This window comes from Vairimorpha ceranae, assembly GCF_000988165.1.
Source record: "Vairimorpha ceranae strain PA08 1199 chromosome Unknown NODE_47, whole genome shotgun sequence".
In the NCBI taxonomy this organism is placed as follows: domain Eukaryota; kingdom Fungi; phylum Microsporidia; family Nosematidae; genus Vairimorpha; species Vairimorpha ceranae.
This window is the reverse complement of record NW_020169342.1, coordinates 1,144-24,530: the sequence shown is the minus strand read 5'-3', so window position 1 is coordinate 24,530 and position 23,387 is coordinate 1,144. Positions and strand designations below refer to the sequence as shown.

General features: G+C 25.2%; 10 protein-coding genes across 10 annotated transcripts; 5 read left to right on the top strand and 5 right to left on the bottom strand.

Moving 5' to 3' along the window:
* Positions 1-36: 36 nt before the first annotated feature.
* Positions 37-777, bottom strand: AAJ76_4700023754 (hypothetical protein; the record flags this gene model as incomplete). The annotated part of the gene is made up of 1 exon (XM_024475727.1): positions 37-777. One exon carries the CDS (start codon positions 775-777, stop codon positions 37-39), a length of 741 nt encoding a protein of 246 aa, XP_024330498.1.
* Positions 778-2,760: 1,983 nt separating this feature from the next.
* On the bottom strand, positions 2,761-4,470 carry AAJ76_4700020061 (atm1 mitochondrial abc transporter; the record flags this gene model as incomplete). The annotated part of the gene is made up of 1 exon (XM_024475726.1): positions 2,761-4,470. The coding sequence occupies one exon, from the start codon at positions 4,468-4,470 to the stop codon at positions 2,761-2,763; it is 1,710 nt and encodes a 569-aa protein (XP_024330497.1).
* Positions 4,471-5,031: 561 nt separating this feature from the next.
* On the top strand, positions 5,032-5,880 carry AAJ76_4700019499 (abc-type multidrug transport atpase and permease component; the record flags this gene model as incomplete). The annotated part of the gene is made up of 1 exon (XM_024475725.1): positions 5,032-5,880. The coding sequence occupies one exon, from the start codon at positions 5,032-5,034 to the stop codon at positions 5,878-5,880; it is 849 nt and encodes a 282-aa protein (XP_024330496.1).
* Positions 5,881-6,092: 212 nt separating this feature from the next.
* AAJ76_4700018438 (abc-type multidrug transport atpase and permease component) lies at positions 6,093-6,605 on the top strand (the record flags this gene model as incomplete). Its single annotated transcript, XM_024475724.1, has 1 exon — positions 6,093-6,605. The coding sequence occupies one exon, from the start codon at positions 6,093-6,095 to the stop codon at positions 6,603-6,605; it is 513 nt and encodes a 170-aa protein (XP_024330495.1).
* A 46-nt stretch (positions 6,606-6,651) lies between these two features.
* AAJ76_4700017172 (chromosome segregation protein spc25-like protein) lies at positions 6,652-7,359 on the bottom strand (the record flags this gene model as incomplete). The annotated part of the gene is made up of 1 exon (XM_024475723.1): positions 6,652-7,359. One exon carries the CDS (start codon positions 7,357-7,359, stop codon positions 6,652-6,654), a length of 708 nt encoding a protein of 235 aa, XP_024330494.1.
* A 232-nt stretch (positions 7,360-7,591) lies between these two features.
* AAJ76_4700016939 (dna mismatch repair protein) lies at positions 7,592-9,688 on the top strand (the record flags this gene model as incomplete). Its single annotated transcript, XM_024475722.1, has 1 exon — positions 7,592-9,688. One exon carries the CDS (start codon positions 7,592-7,594, stop codon positions 9,686-9,688), a length of 2,097 nt encoding a protein of 698 aa, XP_024330493.1.
* A 550-nt stretch (positions 9,689-10,238) lies between these two features.
* AAJ76_4700014292 (atm1 mitochondrial abc transporter) lies at positions 10,239-11,960 on the top strand (the record flags this gene model as incomplete). The annotated part of the gene is made up of 1 exon (XM_024475721.1): positions 10,239-11,960. The coding sequence occupies one exon, from the start codon at positions 10,239-10,241 to the stop codon at positions 11,958-11,960; it is 1,722 nt and encodes a 573-aa protein (XP_024330492.1).
* Positions 11,961-12,358: 398 nt separating this feature from the next.
* On the top strand, positions 12,359-14,092 carry AAJ76_4700012172 (atm1 mitochondrial abc transporter; the record flags this gene model as incomplete). The annotated part of the gene is made up of 1 exon (XM_024475720.1): positions 12,359-14,092. One exon carries the CDS (start codon positions 12,359-12,361, stop codon positions 14,090-14,092), a length of 1,734 nt encoding a protein of 577 aa, XP_024330491.1.
* Positions 14,093-15,534: 1,442 nt separating this feature from the next.
* On the bottom strand, positions 15,535-16,689 carry AAJ76_470007842 (hypothetical protein; the record flags this gene model as incomplete). Its single annotated transcript, XM_024475735.1, has 1 exon — positions 15,535-16,689. The coding sequence occupies one exon, from the start codon at positions 16,687-16,689 to the stop codon at positions 15,535-15,537; it is 1,155 nt and encodes a 384-aa protein (XP_024330490.1).
* A 1,568-nt stretch (positions 16,690-18,257) lies between these two features.
* Positions 18,258-19,934, bottom strand: AAJ76_470004597 (hypothetical protein; the record flags this gene model as incomplete). The annotated part of the gene is made up of 1 exon (XM_024475734.1): positions 18,258-19,934. The coding sequence occupies one exon, from the start codon at positions 19,932-19,934 to the stop codon at positions 18,258-18,260; it is 1,677 nt and encodes a 558-aa protein (XP_024330489.1).
* Between the last annotated feature and the right edge of the window lie 3,453 nt (positions 19,935-23,387).

Below are 23,387 nucleotides of genomic sequence, written 5' to 3'. Positions count from 1 at the left end.
AAAATAAAAAAATAATTATTAAATTTTATATTAAAACTATATCCGTTTATTAATCTTTTTCACTACATTAATAATATTGTATAATGCCAACGGATTGTTTTTATTTATCTCATTAATGAATTTATTAATAGATTTATATTTTTTATTTTTTATTCCCGTACAATTAAATTTATAACTTTGTAAATAAGACATGTATTGTATTTCCTTATTTTTTATGTCTTTAAACATGTTAATGAATGTACAAGAATCTTGAAAAATATAATCACATACATCTGTTTTATCAAGCACAACCCCACTAGATACTTTTATAATTAGATCTGTACAAATGTCCTCCATTGATTTACAATATAGTACAACATTAATTTTATAATTAATTAAAATCTTGTGAAATGATAAATGAGATTTTTGCAACATATTCAATATATCTATATTAAATTTTGTCGTCTGGTTATTAATGTCAAGATTAGGTAGATTGTCAATTGAGTTTTGTGTTATTACTTGAAAAAAATTATAGCTACCGAAATCTTTATTTTGAGGATTAAAAATTATAAATTCATGCATCTTTTTATTTTTTAACCTATTGAGAAAATATAATAAAATATTGTCATATACATCTTCATGTAACACAATTAATATCTTGCTTTTATATGGGAGATTATTCAAGTTTCTAAGAACTTTACTTTCTAACTGTTTTTCAAAACACATTTTACAATAATTCAAAATGTTTATTTTAATGGCTGGAATATTTTTACACAACGTACATGTCTCGTTATTCATTTCAAGCGGTTAAAAATTAATTTTATAAAAATATGTTTTAAGAATTATAATTTTATGTTTAAGATTAAACTTACGCTTTATGCGAAATGATTGCAATTTCTGTTTTAATTATTGCTATATTTAGACTCATTAGAATATTTTAAAAAGACGGTTTACAAATTCAATATACATACTAATTGGTATAAGATACAATTTTGCAAATTCTTACATGCTTTGTACTAAATTATGCCTATCTTATGAATTATTTGGCTTAGTTAACTTTACCTTTTTAACTTATATAATTTATTGATTTAAAACAAAAAATTACTATTTTACAGTTTGTAAAAAAATGATGTAAACCTTATTACTCAAAATAAAATAATTATAGATTAGAATACATAATTTATTAGTGATTAAATGATAGTGTAAAAAAGTCCTTTGTAGCACTTTACGACAATGACATTTTAAATAGTCTCTACGAGACATTTTTGTTTTCTTTACAAAACGATGTTTTAAATGAAATTTAATATCCCTCATTCATGACTTTCCCTTTTAAACTCAGTCTCAAAAAGTAACACTTTATGAGGTAAAATTACTTTCGGTTTCAAATTTCTTAAAAACTTGGTGTACACAGGACTACAGTCAGTAGAACCCTCGCAAGAATAATAAACATGGTGCTTTTAATTATCTAAAAAAAATTGGAAGGACTTAATTAACTGAAAACGGGGATTTTGTTGAGATAGAGAAAATTTTAATGAAAAATCCAAAAGCTCATTGTATAAGTGCAACTACAAGATTTTCAAACATCTAGGAAAGACTATATTTCACACGACCATTAAGAACACACTAAATGATAATAATGTATATGCATATACTTCAATTAACAAGCCTCTTTTGATAAAAAGGCATATTTTGCTTAGGAGAGAAAAAACCACTAAGGTGTTGGTCTTGTCTGACAATGATATAAAGTCTATAATCTTTACAGATGAGAGTAAATTTAATAGGTTTTACTCTGATGGACGGGTCAGTGTATGGAGAAAGGCCGGTACAGGTCTTCTTTAAAAAAAAACTTAATACCAAGTGTAAAATTCGGAAGGGGGTCGACCATGGCACAAGGAGGTTGATGTTTATTGATGAAAAAATGAATTCCGCACTATATGTAAATATGTTAGCGAACAACCTTTAGAAATGGCGGAGATAATGAGTATGGGGTGGGATATTTTTCAGCAAGATAATTATCCAAAGTACATTTCGAGGCTTGCAAAGGCATGTTTCGAAGATTAAAAGTTTTCTGTGCTCCTGTGGCCTTCACAATCGCCTGACTTGAACCCAATTGAAACACTTTGGGCCATTTTCAAGCAAAAAGCTGCTTCTTTAATGCCAAAAAATAAAAACGATCAAAAAAGAATATACGCACAGCTTGGAATCTATCTCTAAAGAAACATGCGAGAAGTTGTACATGAGTTTTAAAATCGTATTTTTTTAATTTATAGGACAGGAGGTCTTTATACAAAGTATTAATAAAAAAGTTGCATTATTTTTTACAATTTTTAATTTATACAACAAAAAGGCTATTTAACAAACATAGGACAAATCTACAAACAAAATAATAGTTTGTAACTTCCTCTTTTTGCTTTGCGGCATCTATTTGTAAGATATTTGAGTTTTTTTTTTTGCAAATTGTATATTAAAAAAATAAATTACAGCTGATAACTATTAAAAACAAAAAGACAACAAAGTTATACTTAGTTAATGTTTTATTTTACTATATAAAATATTTTGACTTACATTTTACCTATGAGCTTTTACCTTATGTTTTAAATTAGATCTTTTTAAAGTTAGTAATACCAATTTTGATTTAACACAAAATTTATACCCTTTTAATACGTGTAGTTTAAGTTTAAAAAAACTATAGCTTTTGCGTAGACTATTAAAAGAATGTGTGAATAAAAAGCTGAACATTTTCAACTCTTTGAAAATTAACTTTTAAAAGTAAAGGTTTTATTATAAGTTTAATGTAGAAATAATATTTTCTTCTATCTTATGTAATGATACAGTTTTGTTTTTAATACTTAGCACTTTATCAAATAAGTGGAGTAAATCTAAATTATGTAAAACAATAATTATTGTCTTCTCTAAGTTGTTGGAGATTAGACTTTTAAGAATTTCATATTCAGCTTTTTTGTCCAATGCGGCCGTTGGCTCATCTAAAATTATAATAGGAGAATTTTTTAGTGCCGACCTTAACAAAATTACTTTTTGTCTTTCTCCACCACTAAGCTTATGTCCCTTATCTCCAACATGTGTGTTGTATTCATCCTCTAGGTTGTTTATAGAATCGTGTACACAAAGTTTTTTACTGATTTTTATAACTTCTTCTTTATCAAATATTTCTTTTCCATATGTTAAATTATAATAAACCGTTTCGTTAAACAAAAATGAGGTTTGTGGTGCAAATGATATAAGTGATCTATATGAACTATTAGAAATTTCTTTTATGTCTCGATTATCTAGATAAATATTTCCCCCATAATTTTCAAATCTCATAATCATCTTTATAAGAGATGTTTTTCCCGATCCATTTTTTCCAATAATAGCTACTTTTTCACCTTTTTTAATTAAAATATTTATGTCCGTTAAAATTTTTTTGGAGTAATAATTAAATGATGCATTTTCTAATCTTATATCATTATTAAATTCATTAACATCTACTAAATTTGGTTCTTCTTTTATAAGCTCTGGTTTAAAAGATGTTCTTATATTTAAGATTGCTTGTGTATATCGTGAGTAAAAGAACCCTAATTGTCCAAAACTTGAATACAATGTTCTATTAATGCCAATATAAAATACAACATCCCTGGCACTTAGTTTTGCTGTTAATATTCCATAGTTTCCTAATGTTATAACTATAAAACACTGTAAAGCAAAAATTATCTTATTTACAAGGTATAAAAAACTAAGAGATCTCCAGATTCTGTTACATTCTGATTCTACTTCAGAAACATATTTTTCATATTTAAGCGATTCTTCTTCTTCTGTTTTATATGCTAGTATAGTCTCATGATTAATTAAAGAATCATGTAAATGATTTGAGCATCTTTGTTGTGCGCAATTATATTCTTTTCTTATTCCTGTACGCCAATGAACTATTTTCGCAGTTGCAAGGATGTAAACTAATAATGTGATTAAAATAATAAACATATTTGTCAACCCTAAATTTGTATAAATTGACGAACACGCCAATATAACTGTAAAAAAAATATTTATGATATTAACAAATAAAACTTCGATCAATTCACTTATTGCTTTACTTTCTCGGTCTATTATTGTTTGTATTTCACCGCATCCTATTTTATTGTATCTACTAAGTTCCATATTTATAAAATTTTTAAATGAATTTTTTCCTGTCAGTCTGAATACATGTTGAACGGGTGTAACAAATATAAAATTGTTAAGTTCTGACATTGTAATTGATACAATTGTCAAAACTGCAAAATACAAAAGACTTTGACTAAGATCTTTATTATCTGTAATATCACTAGTCAATTTCCGGGTAGCTTCAACTGTTAAAACATTAAATGTACAAACTGCAAATGTCCCAAAAATTATGTAAATGACAAATGTTCGAATAAAGGGCTTTGAAATAACATATTCTACAATCAGGTCTTTCATAATACTAATATCACTACCATAAATAGATTTTTTTTCTAACATTAACTTTTAATAAGGGCATTTAAGCTTAAAAATTTTATTGTTTTTTTATAAACAAACAAAAAGATTTTGATCATAGAACAACTTTATTGCAACAACAATTTAAATTAAAAGGTATTAAATTCTTTATTAAAACTTTTTAAAAAATTAAAATTCTAGTTCTAATTTCTAATCTGTGTAAAAATTAAAATTTAACCAAAATTAATATATTTCGATTTCTTCCTCTCTTAAATTATACTTAATTTATTGAATTTGTTTAAAGATTTAAAGTTTTTAAAATTTGTAGACATAAATTTTATTGCATGATGTCAATTCAAATTTATATACTAGCTTTGTTAAAAGTATGAAAAATATTTACTAATATCTTCAATGTAAGGGTTGTATATTATCATGTTCCTTTTACAACCATCTTCATATGCAAATATTTTTATAATAAATAAATCTACTATATGTTAAATTTCAACATATTTAATTTAAAGTTCTTCTTATTAAATGTTTTGACAATCAAATAGAATAAATAAGTGCTTCTTTTAAAGTAATAAATTAATTTATATTTTATCCCTTATGTCAAAATTTAAACTTGTTTATCTTCCACAAGATGGTAAAAAAAACTGTATATTTACAAACATAAATTTAAAAAAGCTTTCATCACCAATTACAATCTCTAGAGAAAAGCCTTTAGAAGAAGATGTTGTTTTTAATGCTAGAAAAAGGAGTGAAGTTGTTGAATATGAGGCCGAAGAATATTTAAAATTGAAAAAAAAAGAATCTTGTCCAATATTGGTAGAAGATGCTGATTCGTTGTCATTTTTAGGAAAACTGCAAGATCTTGGTTCTAATAGTTCTTGTTATTTTACTTTTATAAGAGAAGGCAACACTGTTTATATTACACCTATTAATAAATGGTACAGATTTACTCAAAAAATACCACTTAAGGAGAGTGTAAATGAAGATGAAATAACTAAAGTAATATCTGAAAAAGTAATACACGATGGTTCTAATGAATCTGACAGAGAAGAAATTGATTTTGATGATCAATTTCAAGATGATGATGGCGAAGAGTATAATTTTGAAGTTCAAAAGCAGAAGAAATTGACTACAGAAGGTAAAAAATTAAGAAATCTAGTTGATAACCTTGAAAAAGGGGAAGATGAAGCATATGAAGAACATGTTAAAGAAGATGTTATTAAAATTGAAACAAAGCAACGAGTCAAAAATGTTCTGACCGATGAAAAAATAAGAGAGTGCTTTGTTACGCCATTAATGTCTGTTAAAGAGTTAATAAGGAAACTTAAAACTAGTTTTCATTTAGATAATGATGAAAAAATACTACTAAAAAAATTTATAAATGAATCTTGTGTCTTTGAAATAGACAAATTAACTGGAGAGAAACAACTTAAATTGAAAAGATAAACAATAAACATGCTTTAAAAGTATAAAATGATATTTCGCATTGCCATTATTTTTGTCCTTAAATAGTAAATTATTTATAAATCTAAAATTTATTATTGTTAAATATTAAATTGGATAGCTAAGGACTAAAAAATGTTACATCCACTGTAAACAATTATTTTATTAAAAAAACTTAAAAATGTTTGTCTTTTTCTTCAAAAAATTACCCTAAAATGAAAGAAATTATAAATCACATAATTGTAAAGTTTCTAAACTGCAATGGATTTGATCTGGCTGATAAAAAGGCAGTTTTGCTTATAAATGAAGCATTAGATTTGTATATATCTAGCATTCTCAAAATCCTTAATTCTCATACATTTCATTCTAGAAAACAATGTGCTAATATTTGGGACTTTGTAAGTTTGTTGAATTTTAAAAATCTAAAAATTGAAAACAACATCAAACCTGTGTTGTATCCTTCTGTACAAAAAAATAATATTGAAGAATTTAAAAGTCCACTCTCTACATATCTAGAAAGATATATTCACATCTACGATTTTATGCCTTCTTTTCCGCCTACACATACATTTAGGCAAACGTATATTAAAAATAAAGAGAAAGAAGACAGATCTCAAAAAGTTAAAACAAGACTGGAGCAGAGTTTAAGAGCAGAAAAAAATTTACTAAGGCTTATCAAAGGCTCGGGATCCTTACCTTCATTTGTAAATTATTTGCATAAAAAATGATCATTTATTTTTCGTTCCTTTAAGTTTACAATAAAAATTACTTTATTCATTTACAATATTCTTTAACAAATATTTTCCTAACATCTTGAATCAACTCGAAAAACCTTGTTTTGTCCTTTAGATTAGTAGAATATCTTTCTATGTTTATTACCTTTGGATAAATATCAATTATATTATATCCATCACTTAAATCTAAAACTACATAACATTCAAATGTTTCATCTTTACAAAATTTATTAAATAAAACCTTAATCTTATTCCCCTCCACTACATTAAAATCCAATCCTAAATATTTTTTACACTCACTAACTTTACTAATTAATTTTGATTCTTTTGTCTGATTACTTTTGTATAATAAATCTAATTTCTTTTTGCTATCAATTGCCGATACTTTTTTATGTTCAAGAGATCTACGCAGCTCTGCATTATTTATTTCTTGTTTTTCTATCTGCCCTCTCAAATCGAAATTTTCATTTTCAATTGCTAGTAAGTCATTTTGATCATTATTAATAAGTGTTAAGTTATAATTTTTTTCATCTAATAACTTGTTGTACAATTCTTTTAAATTTGCGTATTTTTTATTTGATTTTAACTTTTTATTTTCGAAATCAAATCTTTCATTTTTTATTAAATCTTTTAAAGATGTAATCGCTTTTTCTATTTCATTTTTCTGTGTTTCAAATTCATATTCTATGTCGTTAATAATGTTTTTAATTTTTTCTATGTTATTCATTTCTTCAGATAATTTATGCATAAGAAGAAGGTTTAAAAAAAAAAAAATAAACAAATAATTTTCAAATCTTTTTTGCTAAAAATGCTCTTAAAAACTTGACACTGATAAAATCATTATTTAAAAATTTGATAAATTAAATATCTAGAGTTTAGCAATAATTTGCTTTAACTGTATAATATAAACGTTTAATTTTCCCTCTCAAATCATCTTTTCCCGCCCAATTTATTTAAAAGCTTTGCCTTATAAATTAATTATGATAAAAAATTTAGATCAAAAAACTTCTGAACTTATAAAGTCACAACAGTATATTCAAAATACATATACAATAGTGAAGGAACTGATAGAAAATTCCTTAGATTCAAATGCCACGGAAATAAAGATCTTTGTAGACGATGAATTGATCAGAGTTGAAGATAATGGAACAGGTATACTGGACCTTAAAGATGTAGGAAATGAAGGATATACATCCAAAGAACTAACTACGTATTTTGTATTGGGATTAAACACCGATTCTACAAATATTTATTGTGGATACAGAGGACTGGCCTTATGTTCTATTAAAAACATGTGTAGTTTAGAAATAACCTCAAGACATAAAAACAATTTAATTGGTTATAAAAAAAATATAAACACAGGACATATATCTGTTTGCCCAAGAGAAATAGGTACAACGGTAGATGTTACAAATATATTCAATAATTGTATATTAAGAAAAAAGCTTAATAAAAAATCTTTAACGAAGGATGTTAAACAAATAATTAAATTGGTAGAGGCTTATGTTAAAGTATATGATGTACATTTTCAAGTTAAATTTAAAGGTACGACTATTTTTAATGGATGTGGATATAAAAATATTCTAGAATATTGTAAATCAAAGTTTAACAACATTTATGATGAATGTTTAATAAAGGATATGCCTGATTTTTTTATCTTTATGTTTCCAAATAATCAAGACAAGGAAGAATCAACAGTTTATTTTGGTAAAAGATTTGTTACCTCAAAAAAAATATCAAAAGAGATAAAAAGTACTTACAATTTATTTCAGGAAGGGTTGCCGCTGTTTTATTTGGTTTTAAAATGTCCAATTGATTTTAATATATCTCCTACTAAAAGCGAAATTTTATTTGAAAATGAAGATGAGATAATTGGTAAAATTAAAAAAGAGATAACTAACTTTTTAAGTAATCAAATGGTCTTTAAGAACAATCACACAACAAATAAAAAAATATCTGAAAATGGGAGATTAATCAAGGTTGAAAACAAACAGGATGTATCAAATTTTAGGCCTCAAGAGAAAATCATTAATGTTGTATCGTTACAAGATACAAACGATAGTACACAAGAGATGCTGGATAATTACATAGCAGAAGAAATTAATAAATCTCTGGAAAATGAAACAGAAGCTTTGTTGGAGGAAGAATATATAAGTGACACAAATTTAGTCTCTCAGCCAAATAATTCATTAATGGTACAGGAAAATAAGGCGGTTGTGGTAGATTTAGTAGATAATAAAATAATGGATGTAAAGCAAAATGTGTTGTCATCTCCTTTTTCTGATATAAATTGTAAAAGTTCTTACGTTAATTCGCCAACGACAAAAAAATTTAAATCTTCACTCAGTTATGAAAACAAAGAATTTGAAGTCAAGGAAACGGAAGTAAAGCCTATTTATGAAGTACCAGTTTCTCCTTCAAATGAAAATTTTAACATCGAAAGCAGTGGAAAAACAATCTGCTTACAAGAAACAGCATATGATTTTATCAAGCAAGTGCAACAATGCGAAATTTCTTTAGTTCTAAAAAAAAATGATTTTTTTGACATGGAAATTATTGGACAGTTCAACAAAGGATTTATTATTACGCGATTGGTTAAGAATGATAAAATATACTTGATAATTGTTGATCAACATGCGGCAGATGAAATATTTAATTATGAAAATATAAAGAAAAATACAAAAATATTAAAACAAAAAGTTTTAGTGCCAATTGAATTAAAGTTGTCGCCGATAGACAAACTGTTTGTAGAAGAAAATATTGTAAGTTTTTCCATCTATGGATTTGACATAGAAAATATGAAACTGCTAACTGTGCCGGTTTTTAAAGGAGAAGAATTTAATTTAAATGATTTTTATGAGCTATTAGATAATTTTAAAAATGGGGGAGAGGGCCTGACTAAAATTCAGAAAATTATGGCATCAAAAGCCTGTAGAATGAGTGTAATGGTGGGTGACTCATTAAATAAAGCTAAACTAGAGAAAATTGTAAAAAGATTGAAGGACTTAGAAAAACCCTGGAAATGTCCACATGGTAGACCAACCTTTATGGTAGTTGAAGAAATTGATTTGGTTTAATAGTTTACTAATCTATATCTATGCTTCTCTATTGATTCTGTTAAAGTAAAAAGCATGCAAGATAAAATGTAATAGTAGATTTAGAATAGCCAGGAATTACATTTTAGACTTAGCTACACAATGAAGTCTAAAAAGATTTGTCAACACATGTAAATATAATCCTTTATGTCTTGATATTATTTAATTAAAATTGTTTATTTAAAAATTTAACGTTTTTTTCGATAAATTTTAAGGTGCTTTTACTAATTTAATTTATGACTCTGTAGAAACGATATAACTATAAATTAATACGTTGCTGCGAGAAGTGTATTAAAACACATTTACATAGATAAAAATTTAGATTTGAAAATAAGTTGTAGATATTAGAAAAACTGCAATTTTAGTTTTAGATACAAAAGCAAGGAAATAAAATTGCAAAAAATATTTCGTTTTCTTTATTTAGAGCTATAATAAGTTTTATTTGTCAAATATTTTAATTATAAGAAAATAAATTTTTATTTAATTTAAGATTTTTTTGTTTGTTATTATTTGTTTTTTTAAAAAAACCCTAATGAAGGAAAAAACCAATTATGAAATTTTATATGATACATTTGTAAAATATTGTTACAATATTTCCTATATAAGGTACGTAATGTTTCCCATATTACTGTCTACAATTATAGCTTGTTATCTCGAAGTTCAGGCAAGTAACATATCAAAAAGAATTGCAGAAGATTTTGAAAATAAAATAAATGCAGGAAAAAGTATATTTAAATATATTTTATTTTTAACTTCATCAATAGTATTAAGACAAATTAATGATATTGTGTTTAGCGGGCCAATACAATTTTTATATAAAATTGTTGGAGTTGAAGCATTTTATCATTACATTTCATTAAACTTAGAAAATTTTAACAAAATAGGAAGTGGAGAGATACAAATGATTATAGAGCGGAAAAGTAGAGCATATGGTGACATACTAGAACTAACTACTCTCTCGGCCGTACCAACCTGTATTGTAGTTATTATGTCGTTTTTCTCAGTATATAAAAATTTGGGAAGAGATGCACTCTACGTAATGTTGGCTACAAGTGCCTTGTATGTGTATTTTACATTTGTATTTTCAATATGGAGAAACAATATTAGAAGACAATATAATAAGTCACAGGATAAATTATCGAATAAATTACAAGATTTTTTAGCTAATCATGAAACAATTAAAGCCTATAATATGGAAGAAGAAACTATTACATATTTTGATGAAAATCAAAAACCGGTAGAATATTTTGGGGTAAAGTCTCACAGAATTTTGTTCTCTCTTTTATATATACAAAAAATGACATTTGCGATACAGGCAATTATTATTATCACATTAGGATCTTTTGGATATTTTCCGATTAAATTATCCTCTCAACAGTTAGTCTTTTATATTTCGATTAGTAAAACGTTGACAAATTCGTTGAGCGAAATGGGAATGCTATACACAAGATATGTACAAGGATTTTTAAATGCAAAGTCTGGATATTACGAGTTTAAAGAGGATACACAAACTGATAAAATAAGACTGATAGATTTTAATGAAAAGCTAGAATTTAGAAATGTATCTTTTAGTTATTTAAATAAGCCTATTTTACTGAATGCCAATTTCGTTATTAATAAAGGGGAGCGTGTTGCTATTATAGGAAAAAATGGAACAGGTAAAAGTACAATAATAAAATTGTTAATGAAATTTTATAAATATGATGGAGATATATTAATTGATGATACAGAAATAGATAATATTTCGGATAGAAGTTACAGAAGTTTAATATCATATGCAACACAAAACACGTTCTTATTCGATAATACTGTGACATACAATATATTTTACGGGACTAAAAACGTAACAGAAAAAGAAGTTTTAGAATTAGCCAAAAAAATAGGTGTATTAGAGTCTATACAGGAATTTAAAGATGGGTTTAGCACATCGGTCGGTGAACGCGGAAGATTTTTATCTGGTGGTGAAAGGCAAAAAATTATGCTGATGCGTGCATTGCTTAAAAATTCAGAGATCGTTTTATTAGACGAGCCAACCTCAGCACTAGATAAAAAGAGTGAACTAGAAACTATGACATATATTTTTAATGAATTTAAGTACCATACTTTTGTAATAATTGTACACAATCTAGAATTATTGGCTTTGTTTGATAAAATTTTATTTGTAAATGGTAATGAGGTAACAATGATAGAAGACATTAACAAAAAACTTGAAGAAAATTCAAAGTATTTTGCAGATATTTTAAACAACGAATAAATTTGTGAATAAAAAGTTATATTAACAAAACAATCTAACAATAAGTTTTATTTTAACAAACATCAAAATTTGTATTTGTTTTATGATGATTTTCAATTGATTAGGTTTTTACTTTATTTAAATATTTTAATTTTTAGTGAACACCATAAATTTTAAAATCCTGTAATTTATATCTTTAATTTATTTATTAAAAAATAATTAAGTTTTTTTAAACAAGATTACTAAACTGATATGTTTATATTTCACAGACAGAAAATTAAATAAAATTAATATGTTTTTTATTATATAAATTTGCAAAATTTTATGCTTATGTTATGCATCACATTTTTTAAAACTATTTATTTTTTTTTTGTTTTATTCAAACATATAAATATTTTAAAATTCAAAACAACCATAGGATGAAAAAAATTTCGAATAGAAAAATTATCAAAGAAATTATTTACAATGATTTATTAAAAATAAGAATGTTGCGATATGTTATTGTACCAATAATATTTTTAACTATATTTTACACTGTTTTAGAGATAAAAATAAGTACATTAGTAAAGAATCTTAATCAATCTATCGCAAATCGAAAAGGTGAACACACAGCACTTGAAAGATTTGTGTTACAGTCACTCTTAGTGGCTGTATTGACCGAACTTAATGGATTTATTTTTACAGGTGTAGTGCAATATATTTATAGAAATACGGCAAAATCTACATTCAAAGGCTTCATTTCTCTTTCACCTAAAAATTTTAGTACCATAGGTGGCGGAGAAATTCAAACAATAATAGATAGAAAATCAAAATCTGCAAGTGAACTTATTGAAGTGTTTCTTACAAGCTTGCTTCCAATATGCCTTAAACTTTTATTTGCCCTTATTGCAGTTATAAAAAATATGGGAGGTCTTGCGGGCTTCATAATGTTTGTTTGTGTTTCTTGCTATGCGACTGTGACTATATTGATAGCACAATGGAGATCTAATATTAGAAGAGAACTTAATAACTCTGAAAATAGATCTAGTAATAAACTACAAGATGGATTAAATAATCATGAAACAATCGTCTCCTTTGGGACTACAGATCTTGAAGTAGATGAATATGATCATTTTCTAAAAATTAATGCATCTAATAGTAACAGATTATGGAGAGCACTGTACATTTTAAATTTATCTCAGAGAGCAATTTTTCTCTTACAAAGTTTTTTTATTATTTATGCAGGAATATCAGGAATATTATCTCAAAATATGTCATCTAACCAACTCATTTATTTAATGTCCATTACATCTACGGTTACTATTAATTTAAGTAACTTGGGTTACTTATACACTAGATATACACAAGCAATAATTAATGCAAGATCTACTTATGATACAATGTTAGATATAAAAAAAGAGAATAATAAGTTTAAGATTACAGAATTTAAAGAAAGTATTAAGTTTAATAATTTGTCATTTGGTTATGAAAGTAGACAAATTTTTAATAAAATAAATCTAGAAATATACAAAGGAGAAAAAGTAGCAATTATAGGTAAAAATGGTAGTGGTAAATCAACATTACTAAAACTACTGCTTAAATTTGATGAAGATTACAAAGGTAGCATTTTAATAGATGACATTGATATTAAAAAAATCAAAGACGAATTTTATAGGAATTTATTAGGTTACATACCACAGAATACATTTTTGTTTAATGAATCTGTAAAATATAATATTAAATACGGATCTTTTGGTATTTCAGACGAGGATATTTTTGCATTGTGTAAAGAGTTTGGATTATATGACGTTTTCATGAACCTCGAAAATGGTTTTGATACGAATGTAGGAGAAAGAGGAAGGTTATTAAGTGGTGGAGAAAAGCAAAAGATTTTATTAATGCGTACTATGTTAAGAAACAAGGAGATAATGGCATTAGATGAACCCACTGCAGCACTTGATAAGGAGTCTGAAAAAAAGATTTTAGAGATAATTTTACAACAGGAAGATCGAACAGTTTTGATGATAATTCATAATCTAGAACTTATTAATAAATTTGATAAAATAATTTACATTGATGAAAATAATATAGAAGTCTATAAAAATGATATTGAAGGACAAAAAAAGTTTTCTACAAATTTACAATATTTTTTATCATACAAATTAGGTAAATAAAGTTTTTTTCTCTTATAAAGCCTTATATAAATGTTTATTTGTCTAAAAGAGCGTACAAATTAGTAATTTTTTATACATCTAAAATGTAAAAGTAGAATACATTATAAAAAGCATGGTAAATTAATCTACTTTACTAATAACTTTTCCATATTTACAGGATACAAAAAAACGCTTCTGGAGAGACTCGAACTCTCAACCTTTCGGTTAACAGCCGAACGCGCTAACCATTGCGCTACAGAAGCCTGACATCAAGATCTTTTTAATAATTATATGGCTTATTTTGTCTATTTAAAGGCATTTTAAATGATAGAATTTTTAAAAATATGTTATGTCTTTTACTTATGTCTTTATTTTTAAATTTTATAAATTCTCTTTCTTACTTAAAAATAAAATTTTGAATGAGATACACTTTATGAAAATAAAATTATTTACAAATTAAAAATGCAAATAAATACTATTTTGTTCATATAAAACTTAATAATAATGTTAATGCTTTTATAAAAAAGGTAATACATAATTTAACAAAATTCCAACAAAGGCAGATTAAATTATAAATTTTTTTTTTTCTTATCCGTATATAATTCAGATGTTAGAAAATGAAGTCCTTTATATTAGTATTATGTTAGAAAATAATTTCTTCAAAATTGTATATTTATTTTTTTTAAAACGAATTATTGGATAATACGAAAATTAAAATTAAGAGCTGTATCTTATTCAAAGTCAAAAGATTGTGACAAAAAATTAAATTTAAAAATTAATTTATTGTTATTGTGTGTTCCAAATCGAGTCATATTATCTTTCAATAATGCGCATTACTTTTTAACTTTTATAAAGTAAAAACCCGACTAACAATTTTTTGCTTATATTTAATATTAATACTTGTTTTTACCTCTGTAGTAACTGTCAGAATGCGGCCAGTGGAGAGATAGATCTCGATTACACTAAGTATACGTAAGCCTGTTCCTGACGTTCCTCGAGATTTAAAGTTAGAATGAGAAATAGTGTTACTAGAATAATGTTTATTTACATTCTCCCGGAATGCTATTCGGGTTCTATCTTCTCTCGTTCTTTTGGAATGATTAACTCGTTGGTTATCTCCGTGTGCATACATAGTATTAAAGATAAATTTCTATTATAGTTTTATTTGTTGACAAAACAAACAAACATAAAAGAAGAAACATGCGGTAATATAATATCACCACGGCCTCTTAAGTTGAAATACATTCGGGCTTCAAATAAGCTGCTTTTTGAACAGTTAAAAAGTTGATTAAATTAAACTAATAGACAAGGTACAATAATCTATTATTTTTAAGAATTAATTAAAATAGTAATATTTTTGGTAAAAACCATTATTTTTTTAATAAAACTTTATATTAAAAGTTTGATGGCACAAAAAAATTTTTAATGTAAAAAATTTAAGAAGGAATATTACTAAAATTTTATTATAAGTAATTAATTAAATTAATATTAAGCGATTCATAGTGTTTTTTGGGGGTTTGAACTATGCAATCTATTTGTGTAATATTAGATTCTTTCAAATAAAGTGGTTCAAACATAAAAAAAATAAATCTCTTATTTATATCAATCACATGTTTAAAGTTTAGTTCGTTTTTATTCATGTCGTAAGCAAAGCACTCTAAATTTTTTTCTTCTATATCTTCTTGGAAGTAAATTGCAACGGTAATATAAAGATGACCAAAAATCAATCCACAATTTTGATCGTAATCAAAAAGTTCAAATTTGCAATTTGGATCCTCAATTAAACAAAATAAGTTACTTATATCTGAATAAAGGCAATTCAACAAGTGAATATCTTTAAAACTATCAAAATTCATACCGGAGAGCCTAAGTTCATTTTTCCAAAAATTACTTAAATTATTTTTTGTAAAATTTATCAAAAATAATAATAAATCATAGCGTATAAATGAATTATCTTCTTGTAATAACGAAATAAATTCTTCTAAGAAATTAATTATCTTATTATAATCTCTTTCAAAAAAAGCTAAAATATAATCTTTGTTTTCTAAAGAATGAATAATCTTTGATACAGGATTGTTTATTAAATCATTGAGAAGTTGAATAGACAACGAAATTATTTTAGCCTTATTAGACACTACAAATTCTACAAAAATACTTTTTATGTTTGAATTTATATCGCTCCTATTATCGGAAATTTTTTTGACTATAATATCATACTGAGATTCTAGTGCATTATTTAATAGTATTGTAGGGATTTGTATGTTAAGAATATTGTTTTGTCCTAGAATTGTATTAAAATAAAATTGGTAAAATATCTGATCAGTGTTGGTAAAATTTCCATAAAAACAATATAAGTTTTTAATATAATCAGTGGTTGTTGAACTGGCATGAATACAAACAAATCCTGTGATATTAGATCGCGGTGATTGAACTTCAGTTATAAATTTATTATTACCATCTGATGAGACAAAATTTTTGATAAAAAAATCATATTTTGTTGATCCAAAACTTCGCAAATCGATTTCATACATTTTATATATTTGTGAGTCGGCTGGAATTATTTGTAACGAATAAATTAAAGATATCAAATTTATTACATTAAATTTGTTCATGGGCATTTTTATTTTTTAAAATTTATAAAAATTTTCTATTCTAATATAAAATATTACATAACAATATTAGAAATTTAACTTATAGATTTTATATATCCAAACAAATTATTATATTTAAGCAAAAATTAATTTATTTTGCGCTTTAGAAAAATCCAAGTTTTTTAAATAAGTACAATAATTTAAAATTTTAATATTGAATTAAAAAGGTTTATAGTGCATTGGTAAGTTAACTATGTGATGATATTAACGAAGAAGTTTAAAATGGTAAAATGTAATAATTTATATTTTAATTTATAAATCCCTTATTCTTGAGTGGAAAATTAATTCTATCTTTTTTGTATTTTTTTGATGCAGAAACTAGTTGTACAAAGTAAATTGAGATATTCAAAGTGGAAATATGTTGCTAAAGTGTTGTTTATTCACATAATGATTTAAAGCAATGATCCCCACCTATACTCCATTCTAATCGTCTCCAATAATAGATTTTTACATGTCTGTATCTTCCTTGAGGTTAAAATTTTTATTTAAAGTTTTTATATTTACACAACAATATAGCATAAATTTACAAAAATAAATCAAAATTGTGAAGTATATCACAAAAGTTTTTAAATGAGAAAAGTCTCTAACATACAAATATACCTGCAACAAATGAAGATATAAGAATATTACTAAACAAAAAACATCTAAAGGAGCAAGCATTAATTTTGTGTATAAACAAAATAAGAAAGAAAGTATTAAAAAAGATTTTTGTGGATTGTAAATACTAATAATATTGAAATAAAATAATATATTTTGACAATAACGATATAATACAATTTACAAAACTTGTAACAGAGCTGTATTAAATATTAAAAAAAAGAATATAAATGTATTGTAATGAAAAAAATAGAAACAATTCTTTTGGAGAACAGTCAGTTGAACTGAATTGAAATCTAATGTTTTCAATAAATTAAATCAAAACGATATAAGTTTAATGCATGTTGTGATGTTATTTATTATTACAAAAAAACTTTAATGATATTATAAAAACCATTTTTATACTATAGAAAATATTTCGCTAGGCCAAACGAAAAAAATTTGACACTTTTTAAAATCTGAGGACAGATAATTTACTCAAAAATTAAATCGCGTCGAGCTCATACCTGGTAATATAAAAACTAAGAATCATTATAATCTTTTCGCTCAAATTTTTTATTATCTCATAAAAATTGATTATTTTACATTTAAAATTTCACATGTCTGAGATAAGTAAATAAAAAAAATGATATATATTTAATAAAATTTTTTTGATAACTGAATACATAATGTGTGAAGCGAAAAAAACAAAGTGTGTTGAAATATACAAATTGTATATGCATTTATATCCATAAATAATTAACAAATTAATTGAAAGAGTAACAATAAAATGCAACAAACTCGTATTTGTGACTAATAAAAGTTAACAAGAAGCAAGTTATCTAAAATTTTAAACTTAAGAGTACTGTTGTAAATACAAAAAAAAATATATTTAACAACAACGACTAAAACTACTGTGAAATCTAAATGTATAAAATCTACAGTTTTATAAATTAAAATCATTTAATTAAACTTTCAACGTAATTTTCTAAATTCTCGGGATTGTCAATATTTAAGATTTGAAACATTTTCTCAGCCTCTACTTTAAAAAAATAAACATGCTTTCCTCCTATGCGGTATCTAACGTCTAAATTGGTTAATAATGCTATACTTTCAAATAATTGTGACAATGTTTTTGCACCCAATGTAATTATAGATCGTGAATTCCCAATTAAGATGCTATAAAAATCATATAACGTTTTATTATTCAGACATAAATATAAATCAGAAAACTTTCGTATATCATTAAAAAATTCAATATTAAAAATATCACTCTTTTTATAAATACTAAAATATTCCTCAGCTTCTTTATAAATAAGAGTATATAACAAATTATTAACTTTTTCACTCACCGCAGTCATCATAAAATGAATCTTAGAAAGTTTTTCTTTAGTAAAAAAATTTTGCAGAAACGCAATCATTTGCTCTCTATTATTCTCATTTATACTTCGTGTAAAAAAAATAACTTCACTTTCGTTTAAAATCTTATAATGGCCTAAAATTTGCATTAATATAATATAAGAACCAGAACCCGGACGTTCACAAATTTTATATAGTAGATGATTTAGTAGATTTTCATTTTTAAATTTATGAAAAATAATTTTGTATTGTACAAAATCAAAGGCCTTAGCTTCCGTAGATAATTTTAAAATTTCAATGCAATCTTGATATGCTTCTTTTGAAATGTGCTGACAATTTCCCTTAATCTCTAAGGGATTATCATAAGAATAACAAAACAATGTACCTGAATTTTTAAAAAATATATCTTTTTCTAAAAACATAACGGTAAAAAGTTTCTTCTCAATATTACGTGATAACATTTCTCTAAGTTTTTTTTTCTCAGCATCATCGTTTACCTCATTTAATAATTTAAAGTGTGACACAAAATCAGAAAATGTAAAAATTTTAGTAATTAAAGTGCATATCTCTGTACAAATATTATTGTTACTGTTATTTTTATGTAACTTTATTAATTCACTTGTATATTGTTCTTCTACAGTGTACAAATCTTTGACGTCAATTTTAAAAAAAAGCATTAAATTTCTTAATTTTACAGGAAAAGAAATTTGTATCTTGTTTTCTTCTTCAAAGCATTGGATAGTGTCGTTAATCGAATATTTTCCAACAAAAAAGCATAAATTAAGATCTACTGTTTTGTTTCTGATAAAACTTAAACAAAGCTCTCTTATTTGTTTTTGTTTGTTATTATCATATAATCTAGCAAAAAAGTCGGGTTCAACCCCATTATAAAAAAAATTCTCAAGATTAAACTTAATTTCATGCCTAGAAGTACAAAAATTAAATTTAGAAATAAGTGTAATTTTCTTTGATATATTTAAATTGCTTGAAAGATGATAATCACAAATCGCTTTAATTGCTTCATCTGGAGTATTATACTTAACTTTGCGTGTTATTGCGTAACTAAACTTCGATCCATATGCTTCCTTTATATATTCTAAAAAATTAATCTTGTTATCATAAATCCTGACTTCGAAGACATGATATCTTTTTTCTAAATCAATTAAATAATATTCTTTAGTTTTAATTTTCTGCTTAACAATGTCTAATAGATTGTCATAAATATTTTTACTAGATTTTAAATGAGCAAAAAATATCACTAATAATGTAATTTTCATTGCAGTATAAAGGGTCTGTAAAAATAATTTATAAACAATTTATCATTTTGATATAAATCAGTAGCTGTTAGAGAAATTTAAATCTTAAATCATATTTACAAAACTTTAAGTAGATAAAAAATGTATATTTTTTTATAAATTAAAAAACGATAATTAAACAAATAAATTGCATACTAAGAATGTTAATTTATTTAACAACAGTAGCCTAAACTGCTTGAGTTAATAATTAAATGTGTAGTTTTTGTTTATCTTAATTGATAAATCAAGTTTTTTTAATAAATAGTTTTTATTTTTAACAAATTTAGAACATTTTCTAAAAATTATTGTTTTTTTAATAATTCCTTTTGATTCAGGGAGACAGAATTTTTAACAAATTTTTTGCCCTTCATGATAAATCTTTTTGAACCTGCAAAAAGAACAGAAACATAAGAAAGCTCCTTTAATTGGGTGTAGATACCCGGCCAATCAACATATCTTCTAAAGTATGTAGCTGTGGGAAGTATAATGCGCATGAAAAAGGTCGAGCTATGCCATAATGTTGAAGGCTGATTTCGCTGTAATCAACATTTTGCAAAAAAACGGAAGCTTTGTATACAGGTACAATTTTTTATTATGCAAAAGCTAAAATATCTATCGTGCTGCAAATTATATATATTCACTCGTAGTATTCTTACTACATGCCTAGAATTTTTATTAATTTGTTCTTATAAATAGTTTAGTTTTTTTAGCCCCAATACGAATAAATAAACGAGAAGAATTACGAAAATTCTCTTATGACCGGCTTAAAGAAAAACGGTCTTGAAATAAAGTGTTTACAATCAAAAGTCTTTTAGAAAACTATTTTAAGTTCGACATTCTTCCCCAAGGGCACGACACCACTGTTTAGGGCAAAGGGGATAGACGTCGTCAGTGAATGCGAAACCTAAGAAAAATGTGTGTATCGAATTATTGGTATAGTTCATGCAAAAGTCGATAATGCAAAGTCATCTTTATGGTTTCCAAAAGTGTTGGGTGAAAAAGACGTTGTTGAAATGACGAAACGCACATCAGTTTTCGGCGCAATGGTCATAGGCAAATTTTAGCAGGCGAGCGCTATCGGGCTATCAGCTGTTTTAGTCGTAAAACAAAACAAATCGTAATTAAAATTGTGAGGCAACATACAAAATCGATCTGTGAACGTTTTGTTTTAGACGGTAGTAGCGTTAGAACAAAAATTATGATAGATAGTTGACGTGGCTATGCTGATTTGAGTTTGCTTAAATGCAACCACTCGGTAGTAAATCACTGTTTGCATTTTGTTAACTTAAATGATGCGTAAATCTACATACAAAACATAGAAGTTTTTTGAAAAACTTATAAAGCGAAAAATGTCAACACTTACGATTTTAAAACGTTAATTAATTTTTTCCAAAAGACTTGTTTTCGATAAAAATATAAAATTTAAAAATACTGGTATAAAACTTGGAACATATTGCTAAGTGAATGGTTTATATTTTTTTTACTACAGTCTGTTTAATAATCTTACGACATCCCTATTTTTATCAAAAACTCTGCGTAAATTGCACCACAATATACCAATTTATTGGCACCAATCCATTCAATTTTTTATTTCATCTAGGTTTTAACTATTCATTTGTTCTATTATTAGATCTTATTGATGTTATTATGAAATTAGGATTTTTTTTAAAAAATGTTGCATAATTGAAATTAATACTGGGAATAAAACTAAGTTTATAATATAATTCCAAATATTTTTTAATTAATAGATTTTTCGACCCGATGCTAAATAATTTTCTCTGAATGTTACTGTTCGCCTTATAATTATTTTTCATTCCTTTACTAAATTGCTTTATCTGCTTCTTCTTTCTTAGGGTTGAATTTAGGAGTTTGTAATCCAGATCATATAAAAATGTGGGTCCTAAAATTTTTTATTTTTTACCCCAGAAAGTGAAATTTAAAAGATTGAGAACAGTAAAAAATCAATATATACAAAAACTTTTAATCGGAATATTTATTTATTTTTTAACCCTTCTTTTTTAAAATTTATGCAATATTTTTTTTGTAGGCAGTAACGTTAAGGTAAAGTTTTATTTATTGTATCCTTTTCCTTTTTGTCATATTTATAATCAAACTTTTATGTATATAGACACTGTAAAAGCCAATTTTAAAATTTAAATTTATTACAAAAAGAGTTATTACAATGACATACTGTACATTTAAAAAAAATTACATAAACTAGTATAACTTCGAAATCCCGTTTTTAACGGGATAGCGTAAGCTAGTCTATCTATCATTATAAAAAGTTTGAATCTTAACATTTTTTTATTTTTTAACCCACCTTTTTTTAAAATTGTGAAGTTCTGCTTTAATTTTTCATTTAAAAGCACCAAAATACAACTTAGAGATTTTTATAGAATTGTTACTAAAAAGATATTACGAGGTTTCGTGTATTTTATTAAGTTTTTTTCAATTTTTTTGTAATTGCAAAATGGTAACTATTGCAAATTTTACTTTACAATGTAAGACATTTTGTACTTTAAACAATGCGCACAAGCCTAAAGACATGTTACACAATGGAAAATAAGAATATTATTTATTTATAATCCCGTTTCAAACGGGATAGCGTTATCTAGTCTATATATAAAAAGTTTGAATCTGAACATTTTTTTATTTTTTATCCTTTTTTTTCAAATTTTGGAAAACGTTTTTTAAATAAATAACAATCTTTCATAGTTGATTATATTATATAAAGCTTAATTTTTCTAATATATTTTTCCTTTAGTTTTATTCAATTATCTAAATTGTAAAATACGCACTATTGTCATTTTATAATTAAAATGTGCAATGTTCAATAATAAACAATACATACATGCACAAAGACATATACACATAATTTAAACAAAGAAAGCACGTATCGAGTTTGAGTCCCGTTATCAGGGGGATAGCGCAAGCTAGTATTTCATAAAAATTCAATCTTCTAAATTGGATTTAAAAAAAACCTAAACAACTATATAAGGGTTAATTTTGTAATTTTTAACAGTATAGATCGAATCAAATAAGGACTAATCAGCTTTCTGGTCCTACGCCTAATGTATTATTTTTTTCAAGCAGACCAACATCCTTTTATTGTATTGATGTTAACTACTGTATTTAGATATTTAAAATATCTATAATGATCAACTGTTGAGTGCCTTACACCAATCTTTTGTAAATTGGTGTACCCTTTTCAGCAATCGCTAATTAATATCAAATTTATGCTACGCATTTACTTAAATGCAATCTAAAGATCAATTTAATTTTGTCATTAACCTGAAATAATAAGACTCTATTGTTATGTGCTCATTTAACCATCCCAAAAATCCAAACACCTTCTCAGATGTCCTTTATTATATTTTCCTTTTCCAATTTTAATTCGTCGATTTTAATGATTTCACTTTCGTTTCCTATGCAATT